Source organism: Camellia sinensis, chromosome 14, assembly GCF_055761805.1.
Source record: "Camellia sinensis isolate YWXY chromosome 14, ASM5576180v1, whole genome shotgun sequence".
In the NCBI taxonomy this organism is placed as follows: Eukaryota; Viridiplantae; Streptophyta; class Magnoliopsida; order Ericales; family Theaceae; genus Camellia; species Camellia sinensis.
Genome location: NC_138974.1, coordinates 51,342,404 through 51,359,544, shown reverse-complemented (window position 1 = coordinate 51,359,544; position 17,141 = coordinate 51,342,404). Strand labels below are relative to the sequence as shown.

The 17,141-nt window shown below is 39.3% G+C and overlaps 1 protein-coding gene across 2 annotated transcripts; it reads right to left on the bottom strand.

The window, feature by feature from the left end:
- Positions 1-1,031: 1,031 nt before the first annotated feature.
- Positions 1,032-9,630, bottom strand: LOC114267712 (Actin binding Calponin homology (CH) domain-containing protein). Of its 2 annotated transcripts, XR_014351225.1 has the most exons (16): positions 9,355-9,630; positions 9,089-9,259; positions 8,730-8,971; positions 8,457-8,628; positions 8,092-8,130; positions 7,830-7,898; positions 7,610-7,726; positions 6,102-6,313; positions 5,011-5,166; positions 4,477-4,676; positions 4,145-4,302; positions 3,508-3,604; positions 2,586-2,677; positions 1,988-2,177; positions 1,421-1,778; positions 1,032-1,332 (listed from the first exon to the last, which is right to left on the bottom strand). XR_014351225.1 is itself a non-coding variant. In XM_028208780.2 (15 exons), the coding sequence occupies exons 1-14, from the start codon at positions 9,439-9,441 to the stop codon at positions 1,992-1,994; spliced, it is 1,998 nt and encodes a 665-aa protein (XP_028064581.1). In that variant the 5' UTR covers positions 9,442-9,630; the 3' UTR covers positions 1,032-1,332; positions 1,988-1,991. The 2 variants fall into 2 exon arrangements, 1 of the variants encoding a protein (XP_028064581.1); XM_028208780.2 differs by lacking the exon at positions 1,421-1,778.
- Positions 9,631-17,141: the final 7,511 nt, after the last annotated feature.

Below are 17,141 nucleotides of genomic sequence, written 5' to 3'. Positions count from 1 at the left end.
ACTTAATTGGTTTGTGACTCAGCACCAGGTGTCAAGCCTCACTTACACCACCACAACAATGATGTGTTTGGATTTTTGTTTTAGATCTTTTATTTTTTTTTGGGGGGGGTTGGGGGTTTCGCTCTATTTTTTTCTCTATCCACATGAATCAAACACTTATCGAAGAGAAATTGATCTGATAGCTACCTCCTTTGGTTGGTATTTATGAGTTTTTTTATTATTATTTATTTTAAATTTTTGTGCCAAAATAGTTTGTGCAATGATAACATAAAAATGATTTTAAATAAGTTTTAAAAAACTAATTATTAAGATTTATTTGGAAATTCGTTTAAAAGTTTAAAAAAACTACTGCTAAAAAGTTAATTTTTTAGAGTGGCTGAAGTAGAATTTTTGACAGAAAATGAGCCTGTCAAATAAGTTTAAACTATTTTATTAAAATGAGTTTTTTTAACCAAAAAATTAGTTCTTATGCCACAATCAAACGAAGCCTACGAAATTGGGAAAGGATGTCTACTTCGTTGTACTTTTGTTTTTTGTTTTTTGTTTTTTGTTTTTTTTTTTTCATTTTTTGGAAAGCCTCTAAAATTTGTTTGGTAAACTGGTTCCAAAAATTATTTTCAGATTTTTTTTTTTTTTAAAACACCCACCTTTTAAGAAACATCAAAATGTTTTTTTGATTCTTTAAAAAAAAATGTTTACTTTTACACTTGAATTCTGTGTTGTTTCGTTTGTTTTTGAGAAAGAAAGAAAAAATAAATAAATTTGGCATCGCAAAAGATAAAATTGTGTAAAAATGATGAGTGTTTTTTATTTTTTTATTTCTTTCACCAAATTAATTTTAAATATTTTAGAAAAAAAAAATTGAAACAAATTTTTAAAAACCAAACCAAACACGGCCAATGTGAGCAGCTCCACCAGATGGGAACTAACTTTCGTATCTTAGTTTTCAAAGGTGAAGAAGGCGGGGATTGAGACTCTTCCAAATTTAATGATAGGTCCAGAAGAAGAAAAAAAAAGCAAGACAAGCCATGTTGAGAGCCAGGCAATTTGCACCCTGTGAGGCTACTTGTGAACATGTTAATCATGTTTTTTTGTCCCATATTACAAAATTTTAAAGGTCACAAATTTGTATTATACACATATCCATAGAAACAAGTGTTCCAATCAAACATGAGATATGTTGTAATGCCAAAAAAATAATTGACCACTCATTCACAAAATTTTGCTTCACTGGGTCTCTGTAAAGTCAGTTGCATGAGAGCATATAGATTCTTTATTCTGATGTAGCCACTGATTGTATCTCCCAGCAGTTGCAATCTGTTAAAGATGCTTCTGAAAACAGAATATGTTTTGATTCAGAGGAATAGCATAATTAACTATTAAAGAAAGAGAAATAAGTAAGGGAGTACTAAATTCATACCTAGTTCAATCGACAATTATGAATTCACGCCTGTTTGGTTGTGTTTTCGTTTTTTTTTTTTTTTTTTTTTTTTGAAAATGATAGAAAACATGTTTGGCAAACTATTACTGAAAACTGTTTTTGGAAATTTTGTGAAACAATCCATTTTTAGGAAACACCAAGAAGTTATTTATTGAAAACTTATTTTGCACAAAAAATGAAAATGATGGTTTTCTTTAATTTTTCATTGTTTTTGTTTCTGAAAACACAAAAAACAAAAACACAACCAAGTAGGTTTGTCTTCAAAATATACTGATATTGCAAGCTCTAGAGTTAGTTGCTAAGGCTGTCACTTGGGAGGGCGATGCAAGAAGTTAAACTACAGCAACATTGACAAAAGAGAAACAATTTGTCATTTCAGCAATACGGATACAATTTTAAAACTATTCACATATGCATTCAGCAAAATTTGCACAAAAAAAGCTCCCTGTCAATGTCATATACTGTTCTTCATTTAAAAAATAACAGTAAAAAAATCAATACAAGAAGATTTTGTAGAACTTTATCTAAAGCTCAACAGAAAATTACCCAGCTATCTATTCAAATTCTCGTCTGTTGATGACTCAGAAGCAGTGTCATCCATTGTTGAGTTTGAGGTTGTCTCTGATTGGCTGCCACTATCACTATCTGAGGATCCACATGGCCTCGCTTCCACAGGTTGTTTCAAGAACCAATACATGATACTTGCTGTCAATGTAAGAATCATCTTTTGATTTACCTGATAAGACATACCATTATGTAATCAAATACAATGATAATAGCTGCAAGGAGAATCAAATGAAAAAAACCATAAAGATTTCATGTTATAGCGAACTATGAAGACATCAATGTATAGATGGGGCATGGGATGGTGGGGTAAAAAATCAGAAAACATAATAAACAAAGAATTCTGCCATGGTTTAGGGTTAAGCATAATAGTCATCAGCAACTTGACCTCAAAAAAATCTCAAAAGCTAAAGATAAACGTGGTAGATTTCCATCAAGCCAGCGGGCTTTCTATGTTTTTCTTTTCTTTTCTTTTCTTTTCTCAATATTTGAAATGTGAAATATGTAATTCATCTGCTATGAAAATTGAAAGACAACAACGAAAACCATTGAGATAAAGATTTCAGGATTTTGAAAGTACCTCAGTTATGTCTTCAGGAAGCAAAAATATTGAACAGCCAAGCTTCCTGGCAATACTGATGATGTAGGTTGCATTCATCCTTCTCTCCTCCTCTATGTTGCCAAAATTTAAGAAAAATAAATAATCAATTTCAAACATAAATAGTAGTGATATGAAAACCCAAAAAGTAGTACCAACAATAATAAATACATAGAAAATGTGCAAAAGAGATGATGTACAGTTACTTCTAATTTATTGTGTCAAAATATGAATCAGGTGACTACAAGACATAAAGTGCATTTCACGTTCATCCTTAGACCTTCACATTTTCAGACAAAGAATTGATAAATTTAAAAATATTTGGAGCAGATTGAACTACACATCTCAAACTTAAGTTGGAAATTTCTTGCATTTAATCTCCAACTTTACACTCACTATATGAACTCAAGAAACAATGTGTACAAGGAAAGCAAAGGCAATTCAGTTTACAATTTTTTTGTACACAATGCCCAGTAGAAAGTAAAAGCAAATATTAGTACACAATGTTTTGAGAGAGAGATTTCTTGTTTTCGTTTGTTAGTGGTAAATGATAAATTTTGAGTATGTTTATCAAAAACTGATTACGGTCATATATGATAAATTTTTCTAAAGTGGATACTATTGAAATATATTCATTCCAACAAAAACAAATATTTTATTTCAATTTAATTATGAATATTGAGTATCCTTTCTTTATGCGTGTGGTCCATGGAGCATCATCCAATATAACACTTAACATTACAGTCCATAACAAGTCTATAACAATATAAAGAAATACAACTAATGACAACATACATGGAATCTCTAAGCAATAGAAGACATAGCCAGTAACGGAAATAAAACAAACTTCAAAATTAATAATTAAAAAAAAAATTTGATCACATAAAATTTGAGGAAGAAATACCATTTTCTCCTTTTGTAACAAGACTCCAGTTAACAGCTCGAGGCTCCACAGCACTAAGTAGCTCAAGGAACAAAATGCCATTTGATAAACTCTTATCCTGTAAAATTGAAATAGTAATTAATCTGTTAACTGGACTGTCATGGTCACAAATCTTGGAAGAATCTGTCACCATACTCTATCATGTTCAATTGCTAATATAACTTAAGAAACAGTCTCCCAAAATACGTTGCCCTGCTATTTGAAGGAAAAGTCTGATATAAGATTAATGTAGTCGCCAGATCATGTTGCTGTTCAAATTCTTAGACTTTTACAGACCATCACACCAACCCTTCTGTAAAGCTTAAAGACACCAACCACATTACTTTATATTAACAAAGATAAGAGAAAATGAGACAATCAATATCAGATATACTTAGTAATAGCATATAGTTCATTTAACCACATTAAAGAAAGCATTATACATACATATCAATATAGGTAACAGGTTTAAACTTCAGCTATACACAAAGATTAAGATAAACTGTATGATATTTACTGACCTAGTAGGCCTTCATTTTAGACCACAGAAGCTAAAGTTAGGGTTTAACAACATATTGTTATTACATACATAAAAGAAGAAAAGATTTCAATATGATACCTTAAAACTAGCCATGCGACTCTGGCTTCCTGAATTCCTCACTTTAGAGTTAGCCCACTCTAAAATATCAGCATCAGTAAGTTCCTTCCCATGGGAATGGAATCTCAAAATCTTTAAAAGTTGAAGCATGTTGTATCGCATCAGTTGCCACAAATAAGCTGAAATTTAAGTCCAGTATTCTTTGATTCAGATTAAAAATACAAACTTCTCAAGTTATTGAATAAATCAATGTGCTCTGATAGAAATTTATGTGTGCCAAACATGCATTAAATTTGTCAACAGTTTTCACGACACAGCTAGTATACTAGTGATAAAAATGATGGAGAACATACCCAATATCAATTTCTTGTTTCCCTGAACAATATCATTCCCAGCAATATTTACAAGGGAAAACTTCAATTGTTTCCCAATCTTGACAACTTGGTTGCAGTTTTCTACTTTTCTGAATGGCATTTTAATTGGAGGCTTAGTTGCAACTTTCCAATTAACAATCCCTGGTGAAGCCTTGTCAAGGGTCTCTAAGAGCACCCACCTGAAGATGAACAAATTTACTTATCTTATGATGATGGCATCAAGCAAAGCCGTTAGCAAGAGTAATATTTAGAATTCAAATTACCTAGTAACAGTTAAAAAAAATTCAACTTTTTGCCATTTTAAACAGATTTCAACTTTTTTGACTCAGTTTTCCCTCCGACACTGAAACTTAAATCTTGACCCAGAATTGTGATGACAAATCACTGTTCAAGTTCTCCTTCCTCTTACTTTCTTTGATAAGTATGATTGAAGTTTTAACATATTTATTATATATATATATACAAGTATGGGAGAAAAGTTGCGCTCTAGCTTCCAATCTTGAGGATACTCACCCATTTCTAAGATCTTCAAAGACATTATCAATATATGTCGAATTTCCAAGACTGTTTATCCAGAACCGAAATGCCTTCTCTTCTCTAGAGATCAGTGTGTCATCCAGTGAGGTTTCAAGAAAAGATATCTGCTTTGTTTGGGTTGAGAGCCCATTCCTACAGGTCAAAACTGACGGTTAGCATATATATCAACAGCTACTTAATAGGTGATAAATGTGAAGAAACATACAAGATATGTCATACATGGAAAACGAAATAATCTACTATGCCTTATAACATCTAGAACTCAATTATACCCCAATTTACGACAACCATGAATCAAAATTTCCATAGTGATTGCAAGAGTAAGCTAGGTGGCTTCTACTTGTGCATGAACAAACAAATCCAGAGTGCATGATTTAGATAAGTTAGAGAACTAGCAATCCCCTTAAAAGATATTCTTTTAATAGTTTTAGTTTCATCAACATCATAACCAAGATTGAAGGAAAACTTTTGTACAGCAGGCTATGATTTGTGGACAGTTAAGCATGTCATGTTTCAAGATGATAAGTGCTGGAGAAAGCACACATTTATACCATGAGTTCACGAAACTACATTAATATGTAAATGCATGCAGAATGGAGTTAAAACAATTACATAAATAAAAAGTCACAACACATTCAACCAACATTTTCTGTGGTAGATGAAGGTGGATTTTTTCATAAAAGTCAAAATGAGTTAACATGATTGTTGTGGTTGGTTTAGGGGATAAAAAGACTAAAAGAAAGTGGACCACAACACCACCTTTTCACATAAGTCATCAAAATTGTATTTGAATTTACAGATTTTCACACCATCAGAAGTGCATATTACCCGTAGTGTGGATCCTTAATTTTGTAAGCATACATGTTGAAACATTGCGACTTGGTCACACAGAAGGCATAAATGCATAATAGCTTTATCTGAGTAAACAAATAATTTAGGATCCACACCACTGGTTGGTACTTCCTATACATGACCATATTGTTAAAAGATATTTTGTAACTACCAGAGAATTCAAATGTAAACATTTTAGATGGATTTCAATGAACATGAAACAGGTACAATCTTACCTATGCTGGAAAATATGTGCCACAAAAGCAAGGTTCAGATTCGGAGAACCTTCCACGATATCTCTTGCAGTTAAGTATCTCCTGCAACCCATTTTATCGGCATGTTCAAGAACTAACTTTGCTCTTTCTAAAGGATCTTTAGCAGCCAATGTAGATGTATTACTGTGCTCAGGGGCAAGAACATTTAAAAGGTGAGCATAAGCCTCTGCATCCTGCAGGGAATGCATGTTGTTTGCTTAAAATACTACAAAGTCAAATCAAATCATAATTTTTCAATATTGAGGCACATACTAAAAAGAAAAACTTCTTAAAGTTCTCTTTGATAAGCAAGGGAACTGAACTAAAAAGAGAATGTAACATCAAAGTTCTTCATATCAAGGTGCATCTAAGGAGTACAGATATTACAAATAAAATAAAGTAAATAGCCAAATATTGCCCTGAACAGTAGTTAAACTGCTTTTCTAATGTATAACTAAAAACCAGAAAACTGTAAATAAATATTTCAGACAAACTAGAAACAAATTTCCTTCTTGTTTTTGGGAGTCCTATAAAAACAAATGGAAGAGAAGAAAACAAATTGTATACAGCTACAAGCACTTCCTGAAAACTGATGACTACATAATTCCATGTTCAAGCAGATGGAGTATGTAACTTAGCAACTGCTTATCATCACACAGTGAGTTACTACATTAGGTTGATGGTAAAGACAAGCAGCATAAAACTAATATCATAGATCCTGATAGGATTTAATTAAGGGAAACTGCCTGGTTCCAGGGCATCAGATAAGAAAAGAACTTCGGTGATGAGCTAAAACAAACTTTCTTGTGATCAATGATAAGTCGATAAGGTGGAAAAAGAAAAGAAAAAACAAACAAACAAATCAAAACCAGAAATAATTACACAAAATACCCCAGACTCACCTATTCAACTCCTCTTAGGGCTTGGAAAAAATTATAAAAAAAGAAGAGAAAAAAAAAAAACAACTGGGGAACACTGTTGTTAACTGATGGTCCGTTAATCGTGATTCTTGTATCTAGTACAATAGATGGTTGCCTTCCTAGAAACCATGCTTTTAGCATAAAATAGAACTTATCAATTAGGCACATCAAATTTGTTTGCTTACTTTATACTATTCATTTCTTAATAATTAATAATCCATTCAAGTTTCAACCGTAGCCTACTCTGGTCTATCAAAATAAAATTCTAAAAAAAATCATATCTTAGAATTCTTTTACATTGTTAGAAGTTTCAGCCTGATCAATCCTTTCAACGATAGCTCAAATATCCTCATCCTCAATCTAATCATATTCAAGAACTGTTGAGAGTTAGAATAGCTTCTTACAGTATCCAGAAGAAAAAGAGGCCGAAACCAACACATCTTTAAATACGCATAAATTTCAGATCACAGTAAATTGAGAACACATAATTGTTCAAAATTATTGAAAGAACATCAAATGAGTAAAAATAGCAGTCATAAAAAAAGTTAACCCCAACTCATTATCACTCACTTTTATATCAGAAGAGAAGTTTGTGACTGTTTTCTTGTATGCTGCTTTTTTCAGTTGAAAATTCATCCACCTAAGCAAAATCTTATCTGGTGGTAAACTCATCAGCTCCTCTACATCCTGATAGATTCAGATATAAAACAAGTACATTAGATAAATTGTTGTTGAGAGACCGTGACTCTGATCATCGCAAATAACCAAAGCTTCTAATGGATGTCTTCACCTTACTATCATCAACCAACTCCACCAACTGAGGCGTCTTCCTTAAATTGAGGTCTGCCAATAGTTGTATCTGAAATAGCATGTTAGGAAGGTCAGAGCTTATCCATTTATAGAGTAAAATGCTAACAATTGAGCACTCTACTCTGGCAGATGGATTTCAAGTCCTACAGAGCTTCATGGGATATCCCTAGTAGAAATTTTGTTTATAAAAACTCCAATATCTGCAAAAGGTTTGGACAATTAGGTAACTGAAGGAATCTTACCTTAATGATTTGAGATATCAACCCAAGCACAAGATGCCGCTGCAAATAAAAAGAACACATAATTTCAGTACTAGAACTATTTAAAGTATTGAATAGGCATGACAATAGACTTACCCATAAAGATCACAACACAGATAATCAAACTCAACACAATCAGCAAACAAGAACAAAATTTATTAGTGAGGATTTGAAGTTGGCTCTTTTTCTGATGCAGCAAATCACAATCTGCTTGATTAGGAAGAAGTTTTTAAGTATCATGTGGATTTACAATCAAAATTCCATAAAAGATGATCTCAATCTATGCAGCATTTCAGAAGTTTCTATCTAGAAGAAAGCATTCATCTAGAGGTATCATGTGCACATACCCTTCCTTCAATGAAGTCCTGAGTCCCTATATTGACTACAGTACATCCAATTGCCTTGGCCGAGTTAAGGCAAAGAGTGTGATTTTCATTCCTTTCCCATGGATTGAGCACTCTCTTAGTATTGATTGCCCGATCATCAATCGTACCAGGAACTGCCACGTTAATAAGCTTACTGCATCAAAAAAGTGTTTCTAGTTACTGGATTCAAGTACACTAAACAACAAAACTCAATACACATAGGTAAAGCACTGTGTAGTTGATGATGATGATTACCAGAGAAGAACACCATCTTTTGCAATCTCAAAAAGATCATTAGTTAAAGGATCTATAGGAAGGTATTTCTTCAAAAACTCATCTTCTGCAAGGTAGTTATTGATATGCGCAACGTATGATGCCTTTTCGGATTCACTAATCGTGTGAAGCAATGTAGAAGTAGGAGACTTAAGGAATGCAGATGAGTTCTTTGCTCCACTCCCCATTCTTGCACTTACATGTGCTTGAAGTTTCAAATAAACCTGCCATTACCAATCAAAATTAGTTCTTTACACCAATTATACAAATCGAAAAACACTTTAAATTCGTAATGTTCAATTTGCGTCACAATCTGGCATTTCTAGATTTTCCAAACTCACTCGAAGAAAGAGTTCGAAATCGACATCGTCGTCCAAGTTCTGATACGAATCTCGAAGAAACGAAGCTCGCTCTTGCTCCGTAAGATTCTCACCGACGTGTTTGAGCCTCGACATCTTGGTGGCCAAGTCGGCGAGCGTGAGACGACCGTTCTCTCTCCTCATCGTCATGAACTGCGATAATCACAATCATAATTCGCCATTGTAGTGAAGAGATCAGAGATTTGTAGCAAAAATTAGCATGAGAATGAGAGGTTTCGGAGACTTACGTGAGATTTCAAGCTTCGAAGCTCGACCTGAGTGAACTGGTTTTGGAGCCATGGATCTGATACCAAAATTCCAACGTAACCAGCCATATCGATCCTCCTTATACGCACACAAATCAATGAATTGTGGATCAAACGCAGATTACTCTAGCCTCTCTTCTTCGTCTCTTCTCTGTCTTTAAAGTTTGAGCAGTACGAAGAGAGAGGCCTAACACTGGGGACGGAGCAGAGCTGTCAAGAGAGTTCAAAGCTGTGTTTTGACAATTCAAATTATTACCATCTTGTCCCCTGTTACTAACCGCTATAAAAGCTTTTCTCCTTTTATTAACTAGCGGTATCCCGAAAATTTTGGGATAAATAAATCATCTTAATTTTAAATTATGTTTTAATAATAATAAATCATGATATTAAGTTATTTGGGTAGATATTAATAATAATTAACTCATAAAATTTTACAATAAAATTTGGAATAATATTTGAGGGCCCGAAATTAGGGGCTCGAATTGGCTCAAAACCCAAAACGACGTCGTTTTGAGTTTTGATTTTTTTTTTTCTTCTTTTTCTTTTCTTCCTTTTCTTCCTTTTCTTTCTTCTTCTTCGTTGAGTTGAACAGAGGCGAGAGAGAGAACACAGAGGCGAGAGAGACGTCGTCGCAGCTCGTCGGCGTCCCAACTTGTCGGCCGTCGGCGTCCCAGCTCGTCGCTCGTCGGCATCGCAGCCCCGCCTCCACCTCTGCATCCGCCCGCCGTCGCCTCTGCCTCCACCTCCACCTCCACCTCCACCTCCGCCCGATTTTGTTAGCCCCTCCAATCCAGTTCTCCTCCTCCTTCTTCTTTCCCCTAATTTCGAACTAAATTCGAGCCCCTATATTCGAGCTCTGTACCATTACTGTAAAATTTGATAGGCATAAAAAATTATTAATTATAAAAGTTATTGAGAATAATAGTATCACAATCACTTAATAACATATATAACTTGTATCAAACTAAACAAAACATTAAAAGAGAGAAATTCTATAAGCTCAGAAAAGTTATCATAAATTTACTTGGATTTTTAAATCAATGGTGTATATTATTATTGTGGGACAAATTATGAATGAATATCAAATTTTAATTATGATGATACAACGGGTTCCAGATGGAACAGGTCGGATTGATCCGCGCTCCTCAAGCCTATGTCCAAATGACCAAGCCCACTAGAAGACCTGCACAAGAGTTCGACGGGGAACAGGGAGTCCCCCAGCGAACCCTCCAAAGAGCAAGTTAGAGAAAGAAGTAGAACGTGTAGATAAATTAAAGATAGAAAAGCTTAACCTTCTTCCTGTCTTCGACGTCTGCTTATATTCTCTGGTAATCATTTCATTGCCCCTTCCGACCTGTCACCTTGGTCGAAAATCTATGCTCTAGCTTATCTTGTTCATGGTGAAGGCGTTCTGTCCCGATGAAGAGGGGTTATCGCAATAAATGTTGTAAGGGGCTTCATTAATGGCGATGTGCCGTGGGAATAACTTTGCAGATCTTTGTCTGCTAATGTGGCTTGCCATTCTCTTGACATGTGTCTTGATGTCATTGGTTCTTATTGCTACGTGGGGCTTCGGCAGTGCTGGGCCTTAGTATTTGAGTTGTGTATTAGGCTTTAAATGGTAGACTATAATCTTTATGGGTTACCCATGTCAGTAGTCCCCCATTCCCAAGTGCAGCTTTAGTCCAACGAATGGAATAATTAAGAAAATGAGGGTTGTGAGAGACTGGCAGGGTGAAGGGTGACCGAGTGGAGGGACCGATCATGAGGAGGGCCGACCGCGAAGGGTGGCCGAGTGGAGGGACCGATCATGAAGAGGGCCGACCGCGAAGGGTGGGTGATGTGGCGCGGGGCTCGAGAGGCGGCATGGTACGTGTTTGAAGTGAAGTGAAATAGACAGGGAAGGGAAAAGGGGTAGTGGATCGTGGTCGTACACATGGCTGAATCTCGTGGTGGGGAGGTTAGGCGTTGAACAAGAAGTGAAACGATAGGTCATTATAGGGTGCTGAAAAGACAGTTTTGGCGAATTTTTGAAAATTTTCAAACTGGCGAAATTTAATTGTGACCCTTGGAATGCAGGCAAGCCGTGGGCCTTTGGTATTATTCACTTTACCTACCTTTTTGAAAAAAATCAAAATATTTCAAGTGTAAACTCCTTCGTTGCTAGCGATACACCCCTGCAGCACTTTTAAAAGGGTTGATCCACTAGGCGACGACGATGCGATGGGTTTGGCAGAACAATACCGTACGGAGCGTAGGGGGGAGGGAGCAAGTTAAGCGATGCGGGCTCGCCCCAGGACAATAATCTCGGCCACGAGGCCTATCAGTCAGGTGGAGCCAGACCATTGGCACACCAAACCGAATAGATCCGTACTGACAGCAAAGGAGTTAGAGGGGATAAGGAAGAAGTACCAAATACCCTCGGAGATAGGGCTAAGATTGCCCACAACCACGGAAAGGACATCAGATGTGCGGCCGGGCGAATTTAGCCTCTACGAAGAATCATTGCGAGGAGGGTTGAGACTACCCCTCCCTCAGGTTGTGGTGGATATGCTAAGCAAGCTAAAGGCGGCGCCAGGGCAACTAATGCCGAATGCCTGGAAGATAGTAATGGCCTGTGCGAGTGCTTGGCCGCAGGCGACCAGAGGGACAGCAATGACAGTAGAGGAGTTCTGCTCCTGCTACAAGGCCTCCGGTCAGCAGAAGACCTGGGTGACGTTGCAAGCGGTGGCGGGGAGAGGTCTAGTGGCAGGTCTTCTATTGTCGGTAAAGGGGTAGAGACCGAGATGATTCTTTGTGACAGAGAATGGTGGGGCTGGGGTACGCACCACGTGGAAGGTCCCCACCAAATCAGTCGAACCTAAGTTGGGCAGGGAGGCTAAAGACCGAGTGAAGAAGGTGAGGAAATGGAGAGAAGAGAAAGGGCTAAGGTGGGATAAGCTGGTCCTGCCTTCGACGTTGTTCGCCCTGAAATTGAGACCACAACCGTTGAGGGAGGACCCAACAAGGGAGGAGCTAGAGGCGCAGAGGAAGGCAGAGGAGGAGGAGGAGAGGAGATTGTTCGCCCGAGCGGACAAGTATAAGGAGGCACAACTTGGGCTTGCTCCAAAACCGATCGCCAAAGAGCGAATCTGACCGTGCCCGAAGCCACTGGGGGAAAAGGATCTGGGGGGCTTTGAGCCACGACCGCCCCTAGTGGATCCTCTAAAGGAAAGGAACAAAAAGGAGATGGAGACTTTGAAGAAGAAAAAGAGGGTGAGAGAGAGCGCGGGAGAGCCTGCCGTGAAGAGGAGGAAGGAGGTGACGGCGGAGAAGACTCCCGAAGTGGGGTTGGGGGAAGCAAGGGGGATGGAGAGTGGGGCGACTGGTCAAGGGGCCCAAGGAGGAGAAGAGCCCATGAGTGCCATAGGCCCCAAGATGCAAGTACAAAGTGGGTCAGCTGGCCTTGAGGAGGGGGTGGAGCAGCAGCCCAAGGGGGTTCCTGTGCCCCAAGGAGAGGGGGTCAGGCTGAAGACTGCCATCTACCATGCGCCAGCAGCGTTTGGAGGGAGAAGGAGGCCCAGCCAGGACAGCTGCAGATCGTCTTTTGGGGGTAGTGGAAGAAGCGGCCGTAAGCTCGGTGGCCAGTTTTACTGAGACTGAGCTGCTAAGGGGTCTGTGTTCCGCCCAAATGGAGGCCACTGCCTTAGCAGGAGCCCTATTGAGAAAGGCGGCGGCTGCCAAAGGCGAAGTGGGGCCACTGAAGGTAAAGTTGGAGGAGTGAAGACCTAACTTGAAAGCTTGAAGAGAGAAACTGCTGAATGGAGGGAGACCGCGCGAAGTGTGTGCGTTAGGGGGTTGGAAGAGGCCCAGAAGACCAAGAAAATGCAAGTGTTGACGATGGTGCAGGGGTACTCAGCTGATCGAGCCAATGCTAAATTGCTCGCGACCAAGTTGGAGCTGGAGGCGGAGCGCCCCAAGGTGGTGTCGCTCGAGTTCCAATTGGGGAACGAGCAGAAGAAGCTAGAAGAGACCCAGGCAGCCTGCACCGTCACCAACGAACGGTGGGAGGAGGCCATGTCCAGTAACAAAGATCTTCACGCTCAGTCAATCAAAGAGAAAGAAGAGTTGGATCTGAAGATTGCTGAGCTGGAGAGGACGTTGGCGGACGAGCGGGCCAAGTCGATGGAGGAAAAGGCGGGATTGGAGAAGGAGTTGGAGGAAGAGAAGACCAAGTCAGCCTCTGAAAGGGCAGCATACCCCGACTTATGCGTCGCAGCAGTAGAGCAGTTCAAGGGGTCTGCTGACTTCCAGATGGCAATCGATGCTGCGATCGCTAGTAACTTGGCAAGGGAGGCATCTGGGGGGGCTGGCCCGTCGAGAGCGACCGTTGGGAGCAGGAGTGAAGAAGAAGTAATCCAGAGCTTCCAGCGGTCGGACTTCTACAAACACGAGATGACTGAGTTCTGGGACAGCAGCTGGAAGATGTTTAAGCGTAAAGCAGAAGAGCTGTTCCCAGACTTGGACTTCAGCAGTGTGAAGATTGATGAAGACGACGTGGCCCAGACCCCCTCAGACGAGGGTGTTGAAGAAAAAGACCTCGCCTCAAATGAAGAGGAATAGTTGGTGTGAACAAAATTTGTACTTAGAGTTTTGGTTGTTTTTTTTTTTTTTTTGGAGTTGTTGTAATAAACTCATGTATAAGTTGTGAATGAATGAAATTATGAGTTGTGTTTGTGTTTTTATGTTATTGTCTTTGTTATTTGAGGATCTGCAAAGAATGAAAGTGGTGGTCTACATAGGGCTTGTGTATAAGTCACTGCGAAGTTTAAAATGTAAGAAAACCTCAATACAGAGTGAAGTTTAAAAGGTAAGAAAAACTCAATGCAAAGTGAAGTTGTGAATCACGACCCAGCAAGAAGCCAGTCTGACTTGGAAAACGTTGAACTGGAATTTGACTAAGTATGGCAACTATGCCACGATCATAAAGTTGCAATAGTGGCCTTGGCCGATCTCTTCATTTGTGTTCAGTTCGGGTTAAGCCATGATGAAATCGGTCGGGCTGCCTCTTCAAGTAACTCAGTCTGGTTGAGCTCTTCATGCTCAATCTGGCTGAGGCTTGTCATGCTCAGTCTGGCTGAGGCTTTTCATGCTCAGTCTGGCTGAGACTTGTCTTGTCATGCTCAGTCTAGCTGAGGCTTGTAGCTGAGTGCTGCAATCAAGACGTTATTGAGGTACCACACAGATAATTGAGATATAAGATTGTTGTCATGTAAAATGTAACCCATTGGATCAGAAATTTACATCATGTGAGAGAAGAAGAAAACATTCAAGTGTGTAGATTGCCAAAAAGAAAATACAATAACTGATCAATAGCAGTCATAGGAATTTATTGAAAATAACATTTCAAGTGTTCGGCGTTCCACGGATGGGGGAGGTCTCGACCTTCCATATCCTGAAGTCGGTAAGTACCCGGATGAGGTCTGGTTTTCACAACGTAAGGTCCTTTCCACTTGGCTGCCAATTTACCCTCAGTCAGATTTTTGGTGGCAAGAGTTGCTTCTCGCAAAACAAGGTCCCCCACTGCGAATTCCCTCGATCAGACTTTGCGGTTGTAGTGTGTTCTCATTTTCTGTTGGTATGAGGCCCGTCTGACTGCAGTGGTTTCTCAGAGTTCTTCAATTAGGTCTTGGTCTGCCCGACGCAGCTCTTCAGTTAGTTCTGGATTCGGATGTAGAACCCTTGGGGTAGGAAGACCGATTTCCACTGGGATGACCGCCTCAGCGCCGTATGTTAAGCAAAAGGGGGTCTCCCCAGTGGAAGTTTGAGCGGTAGTGCAGTAGGCCCAGAGTACATTCGGTAATTTCTCAACCCAGAGTCCTTAAACAATTTCCAACTTGGTTTTGATGATCTTCAGAAGAGAACGGTTGGTGACCTCAACTTAGCCATTGGCTTGGGGATGACCTGGGGAAGAGAAACATGGCTGGATTTGAAGCTTTGCACAGAATTTTCTAAACTTGGCATTGTCGAATTGTTTGCCGTTGTCAGAGACGATGGCTTGAGGGATGCCAAATCTGCATACGATCGACTGCCAGATGAATCTAGTTGTGTTCCACTCGATAATTGTGGCAAGGGACTCTGCCTCCACCCATTTAGTGAAGTAATCAATGGCGACAATGACGAATTTGGTTTGGCCTCGGCCAGTGGGCAATGGGCCAACTAGGTCAATCCCCCATTTGGCGAATGGGTAGGGACTGCAAAGTGTGATTAATTCTATAGGTGGAACATGGGAGATGTTGGCAAAACGCTGGCACTTATCACATTTGAGCACTGTAAACGTCCCCGAACGTCCCGGGAGGGAAATCCCCCCCATTTAGTTCATTGTGCTCACTACAGTTCAGGACTCAATATTATGGTCCTGTATCTAATCTCGCAGAGTGCAATGCAAGATCGATGAATCATCAAAGAGTCCAAATCCGACAAATCGTTTTTGAAAACAAATTTTTTTTTAAAGAAGTGCCAAACATGGATTGCTTTGCCAAATACAGAGTCGCCACCTAAATATTTTATTTTGGAAAATTTAGGAAACCCTGACTCGTTGCCTAAGGCCACGTGTCCGTCATCACCAAAGTTGCCTCGACTTGGGAACTTGGGTACGATTGGGGAAGGTCACTTCGTGACCACCCCCGCTCGCCCGATCAAAGATCGGCCTCTACTAACCATGATATCTAGTTTTGAAAACGTTATGTGCTCTTATTCCGGTTATTAGCCTAGATTTACTATGTGATGCGCACAGCATACAAATATAGACCGGATCGCCTGAATTGGAACAACACATCTCATGTTTGTTTTGAAAATGGTTTGCTACTCGCAAGTACGCTTAAAATGCAGATTTTGCCACCCTCGGGTGGGCTTAGAAAACAATATGATCTGCCACTCTCAAGTGGGCTTAAAACTCATAATTGATGAATTGTTCCAATCCAAATAACTCAACCTTCACCCACAGGCATTCAAGCAGGTATACCACGTAAGAACGTAGCCTCATGGTAAGCATGCTATCATGGCAGTCACTCACACACATGCAAGGATGCTAAAGCATAAACACTTACCGAGTACTCCAAGCCAAAACATAAGCTATGTTAGAAATCCATGCATGATCCTAACTATACAGAAATGCCAAATGCAACACATGCAGGAATGCAATTACAATAGGCTCGGCTATTCTAAAGATGGCATGTGATGATGCTACAACTAACACATATTCAATTTGGAATTGAAATACAAATGCAGTTACTATGATGCGCCGAGCCCGGTGCATGCAAGACAGATGAATGATGCAAACATGCAAGCATAAGTATGCTAATTGAAACATGCCCTAATCTAACCATCATAAACTGGTAAATAAAAGGGAGAAAGACGTGGGGTTGGAAGACATACATCACACACACGCACACTTATTACAATTGTGCCCTCGCTCGGAGGGTCCGAATAAATAATACAGTCTGAATAAGTACAAAACCCTAATTAATTAACAATTTAATTAGGAAAGCAAGTAAATTAGCATGCAAATCCATGGACCGCCTCAGCTCTGTTCTGAATGATGAAAGATGCATGCTCGAGTTGCCTTGCGCGGAAATCCATTGCGATGCCCCGATTCACCTCTGTTTGCAATTAATGCCGGAATGCTATGCAAGGCTTTAGAAAGCTGCTGATTTCTGATTTGCTGCAACAGAGAGCAAGAAAGGGGCACAGCAAAGTATTTTCACATATGTATGCATGACTACTCTTCA